Consider the following 23,837-nt stretch of genomic DNA (forward strand, 5'->3'; position numbering starts at 1 on the left):
AACTGTCATTTTCACAATAAAGAATGCAATTTAAATGCATTTTTTGCTGTGAAAATGACAATGGTCCCAAAAATGTGTCAAAATTGTCCGAAGTGTCCGCCATAATGTCGCAGTCACGAAAAAAATTGCTGATCGCCGCCATTAGTAGTAAAAAAAAAAAAATTAATAAAAATGCAATAAAACTATCCCCTATTTTGTAAACGCTATAAATTTTGCGCAAACCAATCGATAAACGCTTATTGCGATTTTTTTTACTAAAAATAGGTAGAAGAATACGTATCGGCCTAAACTGAGGAAAAAAAATGATTTTATATATGTTTTGGGGGATATTTATTACAGCAAAAAGTAAAAAATATTGCATTTTTTTCAAAATTGTCGCTCTATTTTTGTTTATAGCGCAAAAAATAAAAAATGCAGATGTGATCAAATACCACCAAAAGAAAGCTCTATTTGTGGGGGGAAAAAGGACGCCAATTTTGTTTGGGAGCCACGTCGCACGACCGCGCAATTGTCTGTTAAAGCGATGCAGTCCCGAACTGTAAAAACACCTTGGGTCTTTAGGCTGCATATTGGTCCGGGACTTAACTGGTTAATGATAAAATTGGAGGGTCTGCATCCCTTTTGATGGAATTTTTCTTCGGTAGTAGCGCAGCAAAAAATACGTTTTTGTTGCAGGCGGTGCCAAAAATGTTACTTGCATCTTCGTGCAGACTTCTGGGAAAATCAGTGAGTCAACCACGCAGGATAGGACATATCTGGGGGGCATTCTGTACTCATTTTGTGTACAGAACACCTCCAAGGTAGCCATATTGCATTTTACAGAAAACTACAGTGCTGCAGATTAAAAAGAAAAAAAAGGTATTTTTTAATAACCTTCAGTTACAATATGACTTGTCGTAATTGTATACGCCAATTTTAAGTTGCCATTCCCCCCCCCCCCCACACGAAAGAGGAGTTACCCTTTAGAGGCATATGTAAGCATGAACATTGCTGCACATCCACTGGGTGTCACAACAGTTTAAGCATGCTTTGCTGGTATTTGGAAAACTGGACTGCTCACAGCTAGAACAGACTTTCTACATTTGAAGCACTGCTTACATTCGAACAGTGAAGTATAATTACATACTGCCGGAGCACAGGGCCTAAAATACATAGGCAGAAGACTTGGAAGCGCTTCCAGCACCTGTGGCTACAGACTTATTATCCCAAGAGTTTAATTAAACCTCCTATAAACTTGGGCAATGCAATCTGAACACATGACAGAAAAACGTATTGGCAGAAGTTATCTTCATGTTAAAATATAGCAGATAAAAGACATATGAAGTGAATTGCAAATCCCATTTTTCTTTGGTCCCAACTCTACCATCTGTGCCTACTGCTTATTGACACAACTTTATGGGCATTATGGGCTTGTATGTTGGAAAAGGGGTCCTCTCACACATATTTGCTGGACAAGTATAGAACTTCAGCTGTCTACATTCCTGGATATATACATTATTGGATTAAAAAAAAAAAAGGGAAAAATATTGCATCCTCAGAACCCTAAACCTGCAGTTAACTCAGGGGAAGACCAAAAACAAATGTGTCCCAATTTGGTCCAAAAGGGAATTTTTTTTTTAATCTTTCTGATCCCCAAAGGCCAATTGGATACTCCATTGGATCAACATTTTACAGTATTTATTGCAAATAGCAGCATTTATTTGTGCTTTAAGAACCAACCTTTTTTACATTATGAATTTTGTGATATCATATGCTCTAATCTAAATTGGGGTTCGTGCACATGGACTAAAATAGGGATTTTTTAAACCTACAGTAAATTTCCAGATGCTTTTTTAATGCCCGGAGAGCCACACGTGCCTCATGCAGCCTGCCATATAAGTGAAAAATGGCCCCAGTATGTGTATGTATGAATGTGAGTTAGGGACCTTAGATTGAAGCTGGAACAAGACGAGGGGTTCTTGGGACTTTGAGTGAGGCACAAGACACACGATAGGAGAAATTATAAAACTGTTTAATTGCCATATAAACAAAGAGTTGAACATGAGTATTTTTTATCTATATACACAAGGCAATAGCACACAAAAAAAATATAATTAATGTATGTAGATTGAAGCTGCGTACATTGATGGCGATCTAGAAGTACCTAAAATAAATAAAACTGTGGTCTTACTCGTGTAAACGGTAAATATCTAGCACTCTGCATGCACAGGAAAATGCCATTGCAATAAAGCATGGGCGTTTACAAGAGTACGGCTGCATACAGCCACTTGTATGGCAGGCTGTACATGGCATGTGTGGCATCCCAGGCACAGAAATCGCACAGAGATTTATGCTAGGTATATAAATGACCTTTTTTTTCTTCAAGTGCATCAACCCTTACCCAGGTCTAGGAAAGGTTTACCGTAACACTTTTTGGTGCATGAAGCAACATATGCATTCATGTTGATAAAGTGCAGAGTGACCTAAAATGAACACTTGCATTTGTTTCATTATATAAATTCAAATCTATTATAAAATTCAAATCTGTTACTAAAACAGGATATTTTTGCAGCTCAACTGCCAAAAATCTTGCAGTTTAAAAAAAAAAGTGTTCAAGGTAACAAATGTTCCACACAACATATTAATGACAAAGTAAATAGATAACCCACATGAACTTTACTAACATCTCACTAAACAAACACCTGACTACATCTAGTCTAACCAAATACACCCTTAGGAAATATTTATGCTCCTTTATGATCCTTAAAGCATATTTGCTTCTCGGCGATAAGATGTATGGTCACCAGTCACGTTCAACCAGGATCCTTAAATATAGTACACAAAGGAAACAAATACACAAATATAACACAGGATTACTGTAATAGGTGTGAGGTTACTTTACTTTGTACTTCTGTTGCCATGAATACGGCATCAGATATCTTCATGTACTTACGTAACGGGCGGCTATTTCTTTTTCTTCAGTCTTCTGCTTTTTGCTTTCTGAAGAATAGTCTGCAGAATTTCTGTGCTTCTCTGCTGCTCTGAAACTTGCAGACGGTGACACAGAGGAGCTCTGGAAGGTAAAGTGTGCCCAAATTTAATATTGAAGTATAACTAAAAAGACGCAAAAAAAACTTTTGTTGCCTTGGACAGAGTGAATATGGATTAGAACACCCATTTGTTTTTATCCCCATCTGTGCCCCCGTCACCTTGTCTATTTGTCCTGTTTACCATCATTGAACGTGAAAGTAAATCCAAAATTTTGGGTTGTCCCCAAAACAGTAATAGGGGGGAAATCTTCCAGTGTAGACATTAGCTCTGGTTCCTTTATTTGCAGGGATTCCCTTTTACTTCCTGTTTTGGCTAAGGGACAGGAAGTGAAGGGAAATCTCTGCAATATGCCACAGATGGTAAAAAAAAAAAAAACCACACACACACACACACACACACACACACACACATTACCTATAGTTGTACTTTAAAGGACAAAAAAAGAAAAGTAAAAGTAGAAGTAGAATTAAAAGGGCAAAATGTTTCTTTTCCCATTTTTGATAAAGCAAGGGAGTGTTATAACCCCCTAGATTTTTTTTTGATACGTGTGACCCACTGGGGAGATTACATTTCATTCATGTCCCAAAGCCAAAAAAGGAAGTAGAGAGAATTCCTACAAAAAAAGGGAATCCCTGGCTGTCACCAGGGTCAAGCGAGCTAGTGTCCCTGTTTCCTTTCATTACCGTTCTGGGGACTGCCCAAAATGTGGGATTTTTTTTTTTACTTTTACTAAAAAAAAAATCGGTGAAAATGGTAAACATTAAACAAGGCAAAGGGTAATCTCCCTAGCGGGGAAACAAACAGCAATAGAAACCTAGGATGTACAAATCCCTCTCCACTCTAACCAAAAATAAAATGGCATTTTTTGTTAATACCTTAAACTGCTCATTCATGAATGCACACAAACCCATGAAAGACATCTGAAGTCAGGTTTACAATTCTGCATTCACTGCTCAATAATTTGACTTGCGCTGCCAAAATTACACTGTAAAATCTATTGACAGTTGCTGTGTTTACAAAGCACAACATCATACAAGAACAATAGAACAATTACATATTTTAGAGGACAATAAAGTACAATAAAATAAGGTGTGATCATTTTAAAGGTCCTTGTTATTACAAGCAGAATTAATGTTTAACGTTTACACAAAAAAAAAAAAAAAAAATATACAGAAAAGCCAGTACAAACCAGGCGATGGCACAGTTCAGCTCATGCCTCTAAGGGCTCATTTACACTTGTGGTCGGAGTAGGGACGATAATAGGCCATTGAGCCACAACTTAATGGCTAGGTTCACCTTCATCTCCACAACCTGGTCCCAAGAGTCCCTTCCTCCCAAGCAGGGGTTCTTCCCCCTACAGCTGCTAATGTGTTTAAAGACCTGCGTGGTTGCACATGCCTTCATCTACACAGCCGCTTCATTTAATTCATGGCGATATGTGCACGCATAAACTACAAGTCTGTGTTGCTATGGCTATTTTTGGTGATTTTTTTATAGCTTAGATTTTAGCTACATGTGTTTGGAAGATGAGGCTCCCCTCGTTGATATGCAAATAAACCAGTTGGACTGGTTTACAAGCTTAGCACAGGAAGTGAGGCTACAGGATATGATGTAGCAGGAAATAGTGGGAGGGGAATAGGACCTTGCACAAGCCATGTGCTTGAGGAACAAAGATGCAACATAGGAAAACAGATGTTTTGTGCTGGACTGAGCAAGGAGCCATGAAAAGATTCCATTGCCAGGAAAACCAATTTAAGTAGTTGACTAGTATACTTCTGCCCATCACATACATAGTCCATGCTTATTTGTTAGGAAGGATAGATAGCTTTAGCATGTTTATACTGTATGCATATTTTGTTATGTCCTGCATGCTACAAATTGCTTTTCCCGCAGTTATAATCGCTTACTTGGCTTATACCACAAAAGAACCCCTCAATGAAGACCAAGCAAAACAAAGTCCTGCACTGATCAGCGCCCTGTGTAGTCCTGATACTTTCTGCAGCTCAGTAACTGTCTGCTTGTACAGAGGTACGGGCAGAGTGCTGTAAACAATGGCTGAAGGAAAATTCACATTGCAACCACAATCTATTGTGGGTGCAATGCTTTGCGGGCTGCTGTGTAAAATAAATTCACTTTACCCAAGGGTGAACTTCGTCTTTAACTGTCCTCTTTTAAAGTGGTTGTAAACCTATATAAAAAAAAAAAAAAAACTAACAGTTTTGATCTGTCACTTTTGCTCTACAAGCTGCAGAACTGATAAAAGAATTCTAAAGTCTAATGAAGTGAAGTATTGGTGACATAATTCAGCAGGGAACATTATTCATAATGGACTGAAAGAGATGTCAAATTGTTCCACTGGAGAGACTGTGAAACTGACATGTTAGACAGAAGTCTCTATGCTCCATTTACCATGATAAAATAACATGCTGAAAATGACCACTTCCAATTTGTTAAACAATATATGCAGCACTCTAAGTATAGTAGAGCATGTAGTTAAAAAAAAAAAAAAAAGGAGACACACTACTTATCCAATGCAGACTTTAGAAGTCAAGGTTGATAAAATGGTACCACCATAACTCATATAAACAAGCAATGGAATACCAGAACATTGGAGAAAACACACAAATCTCACAAGCCACTTCAGGAAATGGCTATGATCCGGGAGTTATATACAAGTTTTAGCTGTACAAATAAAAGCCAAAATGGTTGCTCTAGGTACCAATTCCACTGTCGCTTTCCTTGCAGAAAGCTGTGCTCTGGAGACGCAAAAGCCAGATTTACAGAAATTAATTTGCCCACTAGTCTAGTATGGGCCAAAAGGTCAAAGAAAGAAAAAAGGAGGAGAATTCCTGCACAAAAATATCTAGGTTGAATGGTAAAATTTCTCTGTAGAGTGTCTATACTTCAATGCTGCCTACCCCCTCTCGGTGGTTTCAGTGCCCTCAATCCCAACAGACAACTTCCCCATTCTGTGAGAGTGTAGTGGATAGTTCTTGGAGTCTAAGAATCCCAGACTGTATTGCCCACCGATGAGCATCAGAAGCCAGCTCTGCTCTCACCTCAACCCCAGCGCTACTCTTCTCTCAACTCCAGTTCCATCCCCAGCTCAGAATTAATCTCTGCTGTCAGCTCAGCCCCTACCACACCCGGCATAGCCCAAGCTCTGCCAACAAACCCTCCCACCACTTCCTGCTTTTTCTATGCCATCATGAGGCATGTAATTCTTTAGAGCTAAAAGGATTTGGCAATGCAGAAAGTCCTTCTCTCACAGCATGGAAGCAGTAATGTTCATCTCCAGCATGACACCAACGGGTCCCAAAAATCAAAGATTACAAATATAGCAAGACATATCGATTTAAACTGCATCTGTTTTTTTCATAGTGGCTGGGGGGGTGATCTGAAAAACATAAAAAGAAGAGCAGAACCCTGGAGTTCAGCTTTAAAACTAAAAGGCAAAAATATAAAATTTTGAATAGAGTGGAGATGGATTCGGAAATCTGTCAGTTTTTTTCGCTGTCTGTGTCCCAGTTAGGGAGATCCAACCTCTCTTTGTCCTGTTTACCATCATCAGTGAAAGTAAAAGAAAAGCCTACGTTTTGTGTTTTTCGCAGAAAAGCAAAGAGATTTTCTCTCACTTCTTGTGTTAGACTATTGGACAGCACATGAAGGTAAATCTTCCCAATGGGACAAAGATGGCAAAATAAACCTTACAAAGGTTAAAACCACCCCCCCCCCCCCCCACACTTACTCTATTCAAAAGGAAAAAAAGTTTTGTCCATAGTTCTACATTATTAAGCACTGCTTTGGTGAAACAGGTCAGTATGAGGATTGAACTGGTCTTGGAATAGCAAGGTGGTGTGAAGACTAATGTGTACCATTTCTTCGATTGTACCAATATGCCTGCACATTGAGAAAAAATGCTTACAGGTAAAGATCGGTTGCTACACAAGTATTTAGTGGACAGCGTAGACGCTCTTACTGGATGAACTGCACTACATAACTGTTGAACAAATACTACAAAAGCAAGACTTTGCTGCATATCTTCTTAAGGTTCTTCTTGTAAGTCCCACTCCGTATGGAACATTTTCTTAAAAAAAAAAAAAAGTGCAACTACTATAAGACACTGGTATCGGAACCTTTCATTTATAGAATTACTCACTTTTGTATTGCCTGCAGATCCCGAAATGTTTGTCTGGTCTCTAAACCAGCGTTTAGCCTCCTTAGACCAGAAGCAAAGGTTTAGAAGGGGCTCTTAATATACAATAGAACATCTCTGGGGTAAGTTATTTCTGCTTTTGAACTTGGCTGTTGTGGGCCAGAAGAGTGGAACAAGGTCTATTATTCAATGTCAGGAGTTTGAGATGAAGCTTCCACACAAGTTCCAAAAAAAGATTTGAGCAGCTAGAAAAATAATATGTCAGAATGAGCCTGGGGACACTTATGAATCAAAAGGAGAAATAGAAATTGGGAACCGACGTTCTGAAATCTAAGTAAGCGGCAGAGTGCTAAGGTAAGGGAAAGAGAAGATGCTTGGTGCCATTCAGACAGCATAATCATAGCTCAAGACTAATTGGTATGCACGGCACATTGGATTAACAAAAATGTTTTTTTCTCCAGAGAACAGCAGAAAACCATAGATTCAGTTAACAGGGAATAAAGCACAGTTCCAGGAGAACAGAAAGACACACAAAATGGTGCTCAATATAGCACCAAGCTGCCAAGTTTATAAACAAAACACTTCATATCACACAGGTTAATATGACAGTAGGCGATAAGAAATGCTATATTGTTGAAAAGGTAGCTTAACAACTTGAAATAGAAGAAAACAAAGATGTTGGTACAACATATCCAAAATATTTAATCTTCAATATTTCCTGTGAATTACGTATCGATTAAAAACACAGGACAAATTAGCTCATTCAGGAAATTAAAATGTATTGTAATTCGACAAATAAAAGAATATTTGATAGGTTACCAAGTTGCTCTATTTTGCCTTCAAGGGCCATCAACCGTATTCAATAAAACCAATTTAATTCATAGCTATCAATCGGAAAGGATCTTTCCTAGGTCACTTAGCCACATTCAAAGCTGCCTTTCTTAGAAAGTCCTTGTGATGAAATGCGTTGAGGGTAGATGGTCGAACATTAGGGTGAACCTGGGAGTATCAAGAGTATCAAGGTTTTCCCCATGTACGGAGGTGACAGCTGGTTAAAAAGTGCTGCCCAAATGATTTTAATGGAGAGCACATTTGATATTTCAATAAAAGTGTGCATTTTAAACATATTACACTATAAGATGAGATTGGGAAGAGAACCTGGCTGTGTTCAGGGCCACTTATTTGTAGCAATTTTTTTACCTCCATTTAGAAATAAAACAGGTCATGTACATCTGGTAAAAACAATTGTTACACAGAGGTGGAATATATTGGGGGAAAAAGGAGTAATGGAAGTAGGGGTATTTATCAAATGTTTGAGGGTATAGCTCTGGTATATTTTTTATATACTTTCTGAATGCTTGCTCAGTACTAAAATGTATAGCATTAAAAGTTTACCAGTAAGTGCATACTTAAATTAAGCATGCACTTCAAATACACACACTTTTTTAATCTTAAAGCGTAATTTGTAGTTTTAAAGCCGGTGTAAAGGAATGGCCCGTGATACCCAGAGACTTTTGAAGGATGCGGGGTACTCCTGTGCCAGCTTCACTAATGACTCTTGGGTCTAGGGTCTTCCTATGTCCAATAGGGGCATAGGATGACTGAGAAATGATATCATGAATTACATGAGATGGGACAGTAATGATAATTCATGTATTGCAGGATATCTTGAAATATTACAAGTTAATTCTGACCACAACAGGTCAATAGGGGAGTGTCTCCTTCAATGTGGAACAGACTGTTGAGGTGCTAATTAAGTCTGTTACGGTTCAGATGTTAATCGCCTCCAGCTACCTGGCTGTAGTGAGGAAAGCTTGCTGTGATTGCATTCTATTGTCTATTGTGTTAATTAAGCCTGGCTCCTAAGATATTTCATGGTGCTATGCCAACTAACCCTGTATTGTGTGAAAGTTCTATTGATGCCAATATGTGATGAGAATAACCACAATCTAAAAGTTCAGATGTCTGACGTATGTTCACTAAAGAAATGTGTAAAAAGAAAAAAAATCGCAATAAGCGATGATTGGTTTGCACAAAAGTTATAGCGTTTACAAAATAGGGGATAGTTTTATGGCATTTATTATTTTATTTTTTTTACTACTAATGGTGGCGATCAACGATTTTTTTCGTGACTGCAACATTATGGCGGACACTTGACATTTTTGGGACCATTGTCATTTTCACAGCGAAAAGTGCTATAAAAATGCACCGATTTCTGTGAAAATTACAATGGCAGTGAAGGGGTTAACCACTAGGTGGCGCTAAGGGGTTATGTGTGCCCTAAGGGAGTGATTCCTACTGTAGGGGGCGTGGCTGTAGGTGTGACGTCACTGATCGTTGTTCCCTATATCAGAGAACAGACGATCAGTGTCACTGCCACACAGAAGAACAGGGAAGGTGTGTTTACACACACACCTCTCCTGTTCTTCAGCTCCTGTGACCGAACGCGATCGGGTCCGCGGGTCCCGTAACTTCGGACCGAGTCGCACGTGTGACCCACGGCTGGGCTCTTAAAGGCGACGTACAGATACGTGCCTGTGCCAAGCCGTGCCATTCTCCTGCCGTATATCAGAGTTAGGCGGTCCTTAAGTGGTTATGTGTGGGGTCCCATACACATAGCAACCCACCCAGATCCCATGCCATTGGTCAGTGTTGGATAGCTGGGTTCCGCCCACCCCCAACATCCAACCTCAAATTTGACAGCTCCTCTCTCTATACAGTTTCACACACCACGGCACTGCTCTGGCAACACAGAGTGTGGAGAAGGTAGGAGGAACCTCCCCTCTGTTGACAGAGGTGCGGCCAGTGTTCAATATCGGCTCAATTTGGATAATAAAATCAACCAATGCCGATTTTTCCAAAATGGCCAAATATCGAACGATACATCGGTCTACCTCTACCTGCAACTTTTAAAGTGTCTTTCTTGTGCACCAGTCCAAAATTCAGCTCCACTACAAGCAGGCTGAAGATAAATACTGCTGCACTTACTGACCACTGACCCTCACATATGATGGTGACCACTCTATTCTTTAGATTGTACAGGTTTAGCTAGTGACGTCCAGAACTTCAAGTGAATTGTGACTTTTTGGAATTTGCGTATTAAGGAAAGAAAAAAAAACACACACACACAAAGTTGGGAGCTGATACCATGGCGACATCTGGGGCTTGGTTTAGAAGGTGGACAGTTTTTATAACTATTTATAGACAGGCTAAGCTTAGAACCACTTCCTCTATAAAGGAATGGAAAATTAATTTTCCATAAATTAGGACTGCAAGTTTTAATTCAATTAAGTGACAAGATCTTAAAGCACTAGGCCATTACATGGTTAACACAGCCCTCATGCTGGAAAAGCCCGGGAGAACAGATTATTACATTTTGCCTGAGCCAGCGGGACAGCAATATCAATACTTGAAATTTCAATGCAAGCTGCACTTCCACATTAAGAGGGCTATTAAGTTTAATGTAAAGAGATCAGGCTGAATAAGTACATTTAACCAATGTACTTATAAAAAATAAGTCTTTAGAAATTGTAATACAAAATGAAGAAAAGAACTGCATAGAATACAAACACAGACATGGGTCGCATCCATCGAGACGTAATTAACAGCAAAACACATTAATAAAAAAAATAAAAAACACTAAAACCCATTTCATTTTAGTAACACTTTTCAGCCGCTAGCGGTCGAAGATAGGGTTAAAGGAGTTCTCTGACCTAAAACTTTTAACCCCCGCTGTGCCCGGGCTGTAAAAAAATAGAAAATAAACTTTCACTTACCTGCCTACGATCCCCCGTTGTTCCGATATCGCCGTCCCGTTCTCCGGTCCCGGTCTCTTCCGCTTCCTGTGTGTCGGTGACTCAGTGCGCTCAGCCTATCAGTGGCCGCGACGGGACATTGCTGCGGCCACTGATAGGCTGAGCGCACTATGAGTCACCGACACACAGGAAGCGGAAGGGGCCCGGGACCGGAGAACGGGACGGCGATATCGGAACAACGGGGGATCGTAGGCAGGTAAGTGAAAGTTTATTTTCTATTTTTTTACAGCCCGGGCACAGCGGAGGTTAAAAGTTTTAGGTCAGAGAACTCCTTTAAATGTGCCTGAAAAGTGCTGCTGCCGAAGCGCTTTGGCAGCAGTGTCCATTAATTTCAATAGGCAGGGGCGGTGATGGAGCGTTGTATACACCGCTCCAAAGATGTTGCTTGCAGGACCTTTTCCAACGTCCTGCAAGCACAACGCTCCAGTGTGAAAGCATGCAGGCTTTTACATTGGGGCTGCAGGGGAGGTGTTTTTCAGGTGCTATTTTTAGCCCTTTAGCGCCTGAAAAACATCAGTGTGAAAGGTGTAAGGGATCTAAGAGTAATCCATTGCACTAGAGATGGTTACCCAAGGTTGGTGATAAACATACAGAGCTCTCCCTGAAGATGAAAGAAAGCAATATAATGTAGTGAGACTCAAGGAATTGGATGAACATACTGTACAAAGAACTGCTTCTAGACCTTCATTTCTACAACAGTTTTTAGTCATGAAAAGGAGATAAAAAAAGATCAAGCCTTCGATGCACGTAAAAACACCTGTAGTGTAGAAATGCTTAAAGCCTGTAAAACCATCAGGCCTCGTACATACGGCCGAGGAACTCGACGTGCCAAACACATCGAGTTCCTCGGCGAGTTCAGCCCTGAAGCCGCCGAGGAGCTCGGCGGGCCGAGTTCTCCCATAGAACAACGAGAAAATAGAGAACATGTTCTCTATTTTCTCGACGAGTTCCTCGGCGGCTCCATCGGGCCGAAAGTGTACAGACGACAGAGTTTCTCGGCAGAATCCGGCTCTGACCGAGTTTCTCGCTGAATTCTGCCGAGAAACTCTGTCGTGTGTACGAGGCCTCAGACGTTCAGTTCAAATATGAAGCCTTTGCAGCCTAAAACATCCATAGAAAAAAAAAAAAAAAACTCTACTACTAGAAAACAAAGTGGAACCATAAAAGAGAAGTTCTACTTTATATTCACCCCTTCCCCCAACCACATTATTTGGCACATTATAATTTTTTTAAAGGGGGGGGAAATCGGGTACCTAGTTCTGATACCTATGTCCACCTAGGCAATTTAAGCAGATATTTGGGCCCTCCTCTTTGCTCGCAGCTTTTTGGCAATGTCATAGGTCCCAGAAGGCTGCGGGACCATTCACAAAGCGTGGCTCGCTTGTGCGCAGTGGGAAGCCAGATGTTAAATCACAGCCAGCTTTCCAGTTAACATGCCGGCACCAGAGACCCAAAAAACGGAAAAGAACTGGCCTGGGTGAGGATAGCACAGGATTAATGGACAGGCAAGTGTCCATTTATTATTACTTTGTTGCCTTCCAGGTGAAGATCCACTAACCATTTAATTAAATGGGCCCTAAAAGTAGTACTAAATGCTCAGTGCTCAAAGTGGTTGTAAAGGCAGAAGTTTTTTTTATGTAGTTGGGTAAAAAATTAAAAAAATAAACCCCCCCCCCCCCCCCCCCCCCATAATACTTACCTGAGCTTAATCTAAATTCCAGCAAATATGAATGGTCCCACATTCTTCTGGGACCTCACTAGAAAACAAGATGGGAAGGAAAGGCGGGCCAAACTTGCGTTTGGATCAAAGCCACCCCCCCTCCCCAAAGAAGAGGGGTCGAACTTGCGCTTGGATGCCCCCCTCCCTAGTGCCAATTGTTAGGGCCCCCACCCCCAAACAAGCAGGAACTTCCCCTTTTGGCAAGGTAAGATAAATTGTTCAGAGGTATGTGCAGTAGGGGACAGGGAGTTGTCGTTTGGGACTGGCGAGGGTGTATGATGTGCGTTCAGCAGCCTTTTTGTGAAAGTGAACCTACACTTTAAGGTTCATTTTACATTTGTATTGTTATAGTTCAACCGGGCCCTTTAGTTCCTGACTGTGGGAGATAAGGTAGATGAATGATAATATACACACAGTCTCTACAGTCGGTGCCTGCCTGCTAAGTATGCAAATTGCAAACTTTTAACATTTATTTTGGCTTACATTAAAGGGAACAATTTTTATGACATGCTGTGGTGAAAAACGACTTAGTATTTATGTCTGACAACTTCTGTGTCTGCAGGGGGAGAAAAAAAAAGTAAAGCAATCCCACTGCAGGCTGTTACACAATACATTAATTGCTTGATTATTCCTAGGCAGCCGTTTCCAATCTATACAATGTACATGAGAGATTGCATCACTCTATAACTGGCAGCTTGTTACACTCCCTAAAACCTTCACCCTTTCAATAAGAGATGTGGGTGGCAATCTGAGACTGAAGGGCTGTAATTCAGGAACATCCACTTAGTCAACAGACGCGTTAGCTGGGAGGATGGGCACATTGCAAGTCTAGTGTGTGCAATCTATGCCTCAGACCCAGAGCAGCCTACAAAATGAATACACATTTTCATACTAGCAATTAAACACTGGGGGAGGAATTATCCAACCGTCTCAAATAACTTTTGCAATTTACTCGGAGAGTAGACCAAGCTTGTCAATATGGTATCGTTTTATATTCTCACTCATTAGCAGTGTCAAAAGGACACTCAAAAACACGAACAAAGCTAAGCCTATCACATTACAATGAGCCGCTCTTCCATGTTATCCAGACATGTCAGGACACACTCAGTTCCCCTGTGGCAACACACTAAACTGACACTGCTCCTATGAGCCATTCTGTCAAGAGCTTTGTTCTGGCTATAATGATATATGCGCAAGTATTTTAGTGAAATTAAAGAAGCAGCTTTGCTGCTATTATCTTGGGTTCTGTACAACAACAAATGAGCTATATGGTGTCACACCAACAACTGCAGCACATATGGTGAAAGAGACCACGTAATCCAGACCTACTTATAAAGCGAGGCATGCATGTAAGTGCAAACAGCACCTGCCTAATGTACACTGTAAATAGAATCAAGGCAATATTCACATTCCTTGGCAACTTTACACCATTGTACAGCATTTACACAATGCTAGGAGAGGCACATGTGACTTATGTTCATTAAGATATCTTAAAGATATCCATTATCGCTGATAAATTGTTAAATTGTTTTTTTGCAACTATGCAGAATCACTAGAAAGCCATGGTAATAAGCACACACGCACAAAATGTATGTATGGATGTATGTATGGATGGAGAAAAAAGTATTTGATCCCCTGCCGATTTTATACATCTGCCCACTGACAAAGAAATTATTAGTCTATAATTTAGTAGGTTTATTTCACCAATGAGACACAGAACAAAATATCCAGAAAAACGCATTGCAAAAAATGTTGCTTTGCATTTTAATGAGTGGGGGAAAAAAATTTGATCCCCCATTAGCAAGATTAGGAGCACCCTCTTAAAGGGGAGTACACCTAATATTAGCTTGTTGCCTGTATAAAAGACACCTGTCCACAGAAGCAGATTCCGATATCCCCACCATGGCCAATACCAAAGAGCTGTTCAAGAATGTCAGGGACAAGATTGTATTCCTACACAAGGCTGAAATAAGCTACAAGACCAAATCGCCAAGCAGCTTGGTGAGAGGGTGACAACAGTTGGTGCAATTATATGCAAATGGAAGAAACACAATATAACTGTCAATATCCCTCGGTCTGGGGCTCCATGCAAGATCTCACCTCGTGGAGTTCCAATGATCATGAGAATGGTAAGGAATCAGCCAATAACTACACAGGAGAATCTTGTCAATGATCTCAAAGCAGTTGGGACCATAGTGACCAAAAAAAACAATTGGTTACACTATGCCGTGAGGGACTGAAATCCTGAAGTGCCTGAAAGGTCCCCTTGCTCGAGAAAGTACATGTACAGGCCCGTCTGAAGTTTGCCAACGAACATCTGAATGATTTAAAAGGAGAACATCCCCACCATCAAACATGGAAACATTATGCTTTAGGGGTGTTTTTCTGCTGATGGGACAGGACAACTTCACTGCATCAAAAGGGACGATGGACGTGGCCATGTACCGTCAAATCTTGGGTGAGAACCTCCTTCCCTCAGCCAGGGCCTTGAAAATGGGTCGTGGATGGGAATTCCATCATGACAATGACCCAAAACACACAGCCAAGGCAACAAAGTGGCTCAAGGAGAAGCACATTAAAGTCCTGGAGTGGCCTAGCCAGTCTCCAGACCTTAATCCCCTAGAAAATGTGGAGGGAGATGAAGGTTCGAGTTAGCAAACATCAGGCTCAAAACCTTAATGATTTGTGGCGAATCTGCAAAGAGGAGTGGAATGAAATCCCTCCCGAAATGTGTGCAAACCTGGTGGCCAACTACAAGAAACATCTGACCTCTGATTGCCAACAAGGGTTTTGGCACCAAGTCGTGTTTTGCAAAGGGGGCAAATACTTATTTCACTCATTAACCACTTGCCAACCGCCTTCTGTATATATTCTGCAGGCAGGCTGCTCGGCTGCGCAAACCATCATAACTGTACGTCGGCCTGTGCATGTGGTACTGCAGGAGCGTGCGGCGCGATCACGGTGGTAAACAAATATGACCAAAAGAAAGCTCTATTTGTGGGGAAAAAGGGACATCAATTTTGTTTTGGTAAAACGTTGCATTACAGCGCAATTGTCAGTTAAAGCGATGTAGTGGCGAGGGAGAGCGCTTTACCAATGAGGGCACTCAAGTAGAGGAGGAGCCAGGAGCGCTGCTGAGGGACACTTTTTGAAAAACAAAAGGTTTTGTTATCCTTTAAAAATGCTTTCAGAAATAGTGTTAGATTATTTTTAACAATTAACAAAATGGAATTTAAAAGAACAGAATACAAATTTAAACAAATCAATTTTTGCCTTCCATTCAGCATTAATGCTTACATTTTTGGAGGTACACTTTCACACAGGTTTTGAAGGAACTTGGCAGGTAGGTTGTTCCAAACATCTTGGAGAACCAACTGCCTCAATTCCTTCTGTCTCTCCATGTAATCCTAGACTAAGGGTTGAAATCAGGGCTCAGTGTGGGGCCAAACCATCACTTGCAGGGCCCCTTGTTCTTTACACTGAAGATTGTTCTTAATGACGTTGGCTGTATGTTTGGGGTCGTTGTCCACTAAATCTGGTAAACACAAAAGTGCATCAACTCAAAAGTTGCTTCTAAGCTTCCAAATTCCTTTTAGTTCGCTGCTGTGATCTGACTTCCTGTTGGAGGCTATGTTCATTCTTCATAGTCCCTACAAATGAAGTCACCCTTTTGCTCGCTCCTAAAGATAGGGACTGTGGACTATGGGATGGGTAATATGCATGGCCCCAACTATCACTCACTGCTCGTTCCAAACAAAAATAATTGAGGGGAAAAGGAGAAGTTAAAAGGATGTTAAAAAGGAGGCAGAAAAACACAAGAAACAACGTCAAAAAAGACTACAGGGTCATTTAGTAATGATGTGTATGAAACCGTTTCGGAAAATAAGGCTATTGTTCAATGTCACTTTAAGCAAACAGCACAAGGAGCAGCGTGCAATAACCCACAGCAACCAATATAGTCACTTTACTAAAAGCAACCACCAGTCAATTTCTATCCGGGTTGCTATAGAGACTACTCTGTCTTTCGCCGCTTGCACCATCCTTATGAATAATCTAGATACATAAGTGATTAAAACCACTGGCAGACACTCAAAACTTATGTATAGGTTTAAGTGGATGTACCTTTAATACCTTTTTACCTTTGTATAATATTCATTTATATGTGCATACACATATAAGGGCTTAGCCTTTAATGCTCAGTGAAAGATGTGCCCTTTCCTTGACTTCATAACGAAAAGTCATGTTTTAATTGCTGGAGACAATTAGCAAATGCTAGGCACTTTTTCATCCACAAATAAAAGCTCTCTCCCCACCCCCCTCCTTTTTTGTTTCCCAACAGCTAAGGCTTTCTGAGTTTATTGTACAAAAACAGTTTCCTTAATGCAAATTAAATTATGTTCCAGTAAATGACTTCTAATTCAAATGGCTATTCTATTTCAGGGTATACAATTTCATTTAATCCTTAGTCACTCATTACTTTGACAACTGCCTATACTATTTTTTGCCCAGGAAAGCCAGTCTTTATTCTAGTTAAGTTAATTAGAGAACATTTCCCTTAATGAAATGTACAACCTGATATTTAAAATGATGCATATAATCGCCCTTTCTTGGTTCACTTAAAGCCTTTTTATTTCTGCCGCGACGCCAGTTCTAGCGTTCAACAATAACTTCACTACTGCCGACGTACTCCTGAATGACATCACAACCTAATATTTTAATACGGCTCACTTGACAAAACATAAAAACCTTCAGTAACAAACAAAATAATTATTAGTAAATACATTGGATGCTTATTTTACCTAGAGCTCTAGGCATGGTATTTTTATATCCCAATCACCCTGGCATCTGGGAGCCTGTAAAGGGATTAATTATACTTTGTACATTAAGCAAAGCCTGGCTGGGCATCGTGAATTTATCATATTCAGTGGAGAGGAAGATAAGGAAGCCTTGTGAAGACGAGATGCTCTCTTTCAATGAGTTTCCTTTTCAACAGTTAGGAAATGAATGAAGGCCACTATCGTTAGGCCTTGCTGGCACGGCATCATTTCAGCTTGTTCCCATTTGTACCTAAAGCCTTTGTCAACAGCTCAACAAGAATCAAAAGCAAACAACCCACTACAAACAGACTGGTGCGAGTGTGAACCGCTCACTCACATTCCAGCTGCTCAATGTCTGTTCAAACTCCTCACTGACAAGGTTAAGAGGGTGAGGAGGATAAGCACAAGGCTAAAAACATGTTGGCTGCATTGAGATAGATAGTGCTCTGAAACCATTAGACAGACAAGTTCCCCAGCTCCCCCTCCAACAAACGTAGTGTCTACAGACAGGGATGTTCCGTCCGGTGGACACAACTGGCCCAAAGTCCTGAATCCTGCTTAGTATTCTCTTATGGCATGCTAAGAATTCAGTAGCAGAAGAGACAACTTTGATAAAGCATTGTGAGCAATAGATCTATAGTTAACAGATATTTATACAAGCTAATCGTTTTAGGCCGGCCATATCACTCACAAATACAATAGACTAGAAATTATCTTGTGTTTGTGTCTAGAGATATTCTGACTTCTGCAGATATTTGCGGAGGCAATGTATTTTTGAGGGCCACAATTCCTGCCAAGTCAGTGCACAGCATATGTGCTTGCCAAAAATTACCAATCTACAGCAGTTGGATTTTTTTTATCCAATAGCTCTACTTAAAAGGGTTTGTAAAGGATTTTTTTTTTATCATCTTAATAGCTTCCTTTACCTTAATGCAGTGCTGTTTTCATGTCCTCATTGTTAGTTTTTGCTCTCAAGTTGCTGTAATTCTTCTCTGATCTCCACACTTCCTGGTTGTCTGTTTCCTGATAACCACAGTACTGGGAGCTTTCTCTCTGTGGTCACTAATCAAGGAGGTGTGATTACTGTGTCTAAAACCCCACAGCACCTCAAGTTTCGTTTTCCAAACCATCACTGCCCCGTATGGCTCTGTATGCTCTGTACAGCAGAGAGGCAGGAACCAACATGCACAAACGAAACTAGAAACTACAGGCACATTATATGATTGATTTTTTATCTATTTTTAATCGTTGTCTCTATACCCTGTAAACAGTAATTTCAGCATTTTTTATTTACAACTCCTTTAATTTAGCCACACTTCCTGAATGCAAAGCAAAAATTACCTTTAAAAGCACATACCTTTAACACGGGTAATCTTGTCTGATTGGAATAAGGGGTTACATTTTTAAGAAGGGTCATACGGTGCAAAAAGTAACATTTTACAAAGCTGGACAGAAGGCACCTTTGGTAGAGGAATTTACTAACTGCTGTGCCACCAGAGGGCTCCAAAACCAACTCAGAGTAATGTAATTCGGCAAGAAAATGACTGCAGTTCATGAAGTTTACTGCAATAGACAGAAATGTAGGAGCTAGTGCTACATATCATGGATCACTTGGCAAGCAGTGAATAACCCAACCAAAAGAATTTTAATAGGTCACACTGACAAGTAATGATTACTCTAAGCTTGCAATAATTAATTTCAAACTAACAAAAGAAAGTGTTACATTCTCAGATGGATAGATATGGGAAGATATATTTATTGATTGTTTTTAAGTAGTAATAGAGGTTCCACATGTTTTTAATTCACTCATTTTAAAGCAAAACTAAAATGCTCTCAATTTGCATTACCTATTTTTAATGCTTATGCTTCCAACCTTAAAGGGGTTGTAAAGGTTTGCTTTTTAATTTCTAAATAGTTTAGGTAGTGCATGTTGGTTCACTTACATTTTCCTTCAATTTCCTTTTAAATGTTTTTCTTTGTCTGAATTTCTCACTTCCTGTTCCTCCTCAGTAAGCTTGCCCCCATCATCCGAGCTGTTCTGGCTGGGGGTTAGTCAGCATGCTCACCCCCTCCCGTGGGACTACATCCCTGCGGGGAGACGCACAGCGTCTACTTGAATAGAAAGCTAGATTATACTTAATTACATTTTTTACATTCTTCAGTTGCTTCCTGTCTTTTTTCTTCCCCCTTTTGGAGGAGCGGCTTTCTCAGCCAAGCATTCCCTCCTGCATGCATGCCTGAGTTAAGGGCAAACAGATTCCAGGAAGTAAATGCTATATAAAGCATATGCGCATACCGAAGATGGCCACGACTAGAAATGCTAGTGGGGGGCGGTGTTCAAAGTGATTTTGCAACAAAATCAAGCAAGAAACATGAATGCATGGGCAAGTTTGCATTTAATATTAAAAATGAATTACGGTAAATATAATTTTCAGTTTGTGGTGATCAGATACCAGTTCACTTCTGCTTTAAACAACCCGTGAAACATTCCACAATATTCAATTTACAGCATGTGTGTTTGCAATCACTTACATTTTGTACTCCACAATGACGTTGATGCTAGATTGCATAGCACCGCTTCCCCATGCCAAGCCTCTTTTTTTTTTTTTTTTTTGTGCCAAGACAAAAGAGTCCCCGCCAGCTTGCACTACACCGTTAGACAAATTAGTCTAGCGCCCCCATAAAGTGTTCGTTCTGCTTCCGCCCGGCATTCCGCAACTGTGTGGGGGGGGGGGGGGAGCTTCTAATTTTGACTGTTCTATCATCCTTGACCACAAACCTTCCTCACTGTGCTAGGTTTGTTGCACCATTGGCATGGTTATATTTTCTTAGTCCTCAAAATTGATCCGAAATGTGTGCTTAAAGTAGAACTATAATCACTTTTTTTTTAGAGTAAGGGAGGGTTATAGCCACGACAGTTTATTTTTTACCATCCCTGTCCAATTGCAGATATTTCCCTTCACTTCCTGCCCCAAAGCCAAACAGGAAGTAAGAGAAAAAAACTATGCAAATGAAGGAAATCCATTGTTCGTCCTTTTCGGGGTAGTCCCCCTACCCCGAAAAGGACGGGTCAGAAAAAAAACAGGGTGTGGCCTTGAGAGGATGCGGTAGGTCATATTTAAATTAGGAGGTGCAGAAGTTTAAGGCCTAGGGCAGCACAAAACATAAATACACTACTGATGTGAGCCTGCGCCATCAGCATCAGGTGGCCTCCCAGGTCCTCGCACCCAGCCAATACTGCAAGTGCATGCCTGCTCTAATAGAAGTACCCTCTGCCAAACTTTGTAGCCCTGGCCGAGATAACACATGACAGGTTGGCGCCAGGGGAGGCCTGCATGGCAAATGGAGTCACCCTATAGGTGGACATACCAAGTTCTAGCCAAATTCATGTATGCAAGTGCACCTTAGCAACTGCTGAAGGTGACAAGATTTAAACATTTACTAAAGTCTGCAGAACAAACCGTTTACACGTTAGCCATACTAGTTCAATTTCATGCAAACATTCTTATAACAAAATTCTTATTAGAATGTATTCTTTCTTGCCATCACAAAGCCAGTTAATATTGTTCGAAGTTCCTTAAAATTGCATCCAGATCTGCTGTTTGAATGTAATCCTTGACATATTAAACAGGTCTCGTTTCAATATGTACCATTTTTCCTGAACGAAAACCACATTCGCAGTTAGAATCTCATTTGAGAAATTTTTACCATCCTACTCCTTTGCATTTTTTCCATCACTGCTGACAAAAACAAATGTCATTTTGACCCCATTAATCTCAAAAAATAAAACAAACAAATGTTACGAAAACTAAACATTTTAATCTTTCTTCTGTGAAGTGTCTCTTTAGTGCCACATGTGAGGTACTAAGCCTGATATACTTGTGTTCCCACAATATTTGAAGATTACTTCATTGACATATCAATGAACACCATATCCCTGTCTGCAGAATCAATGAAGAGTAAATAATCAGCAAATGACCTCACTGTGGTTAGTGGAGATCACCACAAGGTTGATCAGACACTGCCTGATAGACAATGCACAGAAAAAATATGATATGCTCAAATATTAAACAAAACCCAATGAAACCACCAATATCCTACTGATTTTAGCAGAACAGCTGATGCTTCTAGCTTGGTTACAGTTACATAGACAAGGAGAAACCCTGACATTCCAAGATTACTATGAGACGGGAACACAGTATGAAAGCTCAGCGATAAGTACATCAGGAACATAGATTTCTCTCCCCAATGTACCACGACACCAATCAATAACATTTTTTTTCCTTATTTGCGGATATTGAAACCAACAGCAAAAAGGGAAATACAAAATAAAGGACAGTAAAGTTACAAGACTTTGTTGTGATAGAATTTTTCAACTACTTTGTAAAATATGCACACGTTAAGTAGGTGCAATAGAAGAAGTCAAAAATACAAATCCTTCTAAATTACGCACCATTCTTGATAAAAAAAAATCATTTGTAATGTATTAACCACTTAAGCCCCGGACCAAAATGCAGCTAAAGGACCAGGCACCTTTTTGCAAATCGGGACTGCGTCGCTTTAACTGACAATTGCGGTGTCGTGCGACGTGGCTCCCAAAACAAAATTGGCGTCCCTTCTTCCCCACAAATAGAGCTTTCTTTTGGCGGTATTTGATCACCTCTACAGTTTTTATTTTTTGCGCTATAAACAAAAATAGAGCGACAATTTTGAAAAAAAATTAAATATTTTTTACTTTTTGCTATAATAAATATCCCCCAAAAATATATAAAAAAAAAACATTTTTCCTCAGTTTAGGCCGATATGTATTCTACCTATTTTTGGTAAAAAAAAGACCGAGCTTCGGACCGGCTGGGTACTAGTACAGGACGTACCTGTACGTGGATGTCAACCATGTGACCTGTGACCTTTGACCTCTGGGGGAGGTCCCTGTTCCAATTCCTGAGTTCTAGCCATATTCTTCAATGGGAAACCCCAACCCTAGGCCAATGGGAAACCCCAACCCTAGGCCAATGGGAAACCCCAACCCTAGGCCAATGGGAAACCCCAACCCTAGGCCAATGGGAAACCCCAACCCTAGGCCCAATCCTAACGCCGAACCCTAAAAAAATTCTAGAATTGCTTCACAGCTAGGATTTCAGGCAAAGGCATCATGCCCACTGGGTGTCAAAAACACAATTAACTACTTGAGGCCCCCGCGCTATAGCCGAATGACGGCTTCAGCGCAGACCTGAAAATCCAGGACGAAGTCATTTTTCACGTCCGCCCCTTTCCTCGCTCCTGAGCGCACAACGAGGAAATTCTGTGCTGGCCGTGTCCCTTGGACACAGTCAATCACAGATCGCCGTGAACGGCCAATGAGAGATGATCTCAAATTTAAACATATGAGATCTTTTCTCATTGCCGGCTCACACAGAGACCGCGTCCTGTCAGGGAGAGAGGAGACCGATCTGTGTCCCTTGTACATAGGGACACAGATCGGTCACCTCCTCCAGTCAGTCCCCTTACACTATTCAGGGTACACATTTAACCCCTTCCTCACCCCTAGTGTTAACCCATTCAATGCCAGTCACATTTATACAGTAATTAGTGCATATTTATAGCACTGATCGTAGTATAAATGTGAATGGTGCCAAAAATGTGTCAAAAGTGTCCACCATAATGTCGCAGTCCCAATAAAAAAAAAAAAAAAAACGCAGATCGCCGCCATTACTAGTTAAAAAAAAAAAATCTGTCCCCTATTTTGTAGGCGCTATAACTTTTGCGCAAACCAGTCGCTTATTGCGATTTATTTTTTACCAAAAATATGAAGAATACGTTTCGGCCTAGACAGCGAAACTTTTTTTTTTTTTTTTTTTTTTTAAATTGGGCTATTATAGCAACAAGTAAAAAATATTGTATTTTTTTTTCAAAATTGTCGCTCTTTTGTTTATAGCGCTAAAAATAAAAACCGCAGAGGTGATCAAATACCACCAAAAGAAAGCTCTACTTGTGGGAAAAAAAAAAAAAAACACGTCAATTTTGTTTGGGCGCACGTCGTACGACTGCGCAATTGTCAGTTAAATCAACGCAGTGCCGGAAGCTGAAATTTCACCTGGGCAGGAGGGGGGTATATGTGCCCAGTAAGCAAGTGGTTAAAGGGCATATTAGTATTTCTATTAAGCTTCCAGGGGAGAGAGAAAAACTAGTGTTGATGAAGCCAACAGGTTAGGCTGAGATTAAGGAGTGTATTTAGGGGGTCAATTTACAGCTTGGGGTTAGGCACAAGTTAATCTTGGTGTAATCAGTTAAGTGGGTGT

At 40.5% G+C, this 23,837-nt stretch overlaps 1 protein-coding gene across 1 annotated transcript in view; it reads right to left on the reverse strand.

Annotated features, from left to right (window-relative positions):
* The window catches only part of LOC120942863 (transducin-like enhancer protein 4), a 151,986-nt gene that overhangs the window by 47,936 nt on the left and 80,213 nt on the right, over window positions 1–23,837 (reverse strand). The window contains 1 exon segment of the mRNA XM_040355791.1: window positions 2,933–3,052. Within this exon segment, the coding sequence (XP_040211725.1) occupies window positions 2,933–3,052 (120 nt within the window).

Source organism: Rana temporaria, chromosome 1 (assembly GCF_905171775.1).
Source record: "Rana temporaria chromosome 1, aRanTem1.1, whole genome shotgun sequence".
NCBI lineage: Eukaryota > Metazoa > Chordata > Amphibia > Anura > Ranidae > Rana > Rana temporaria.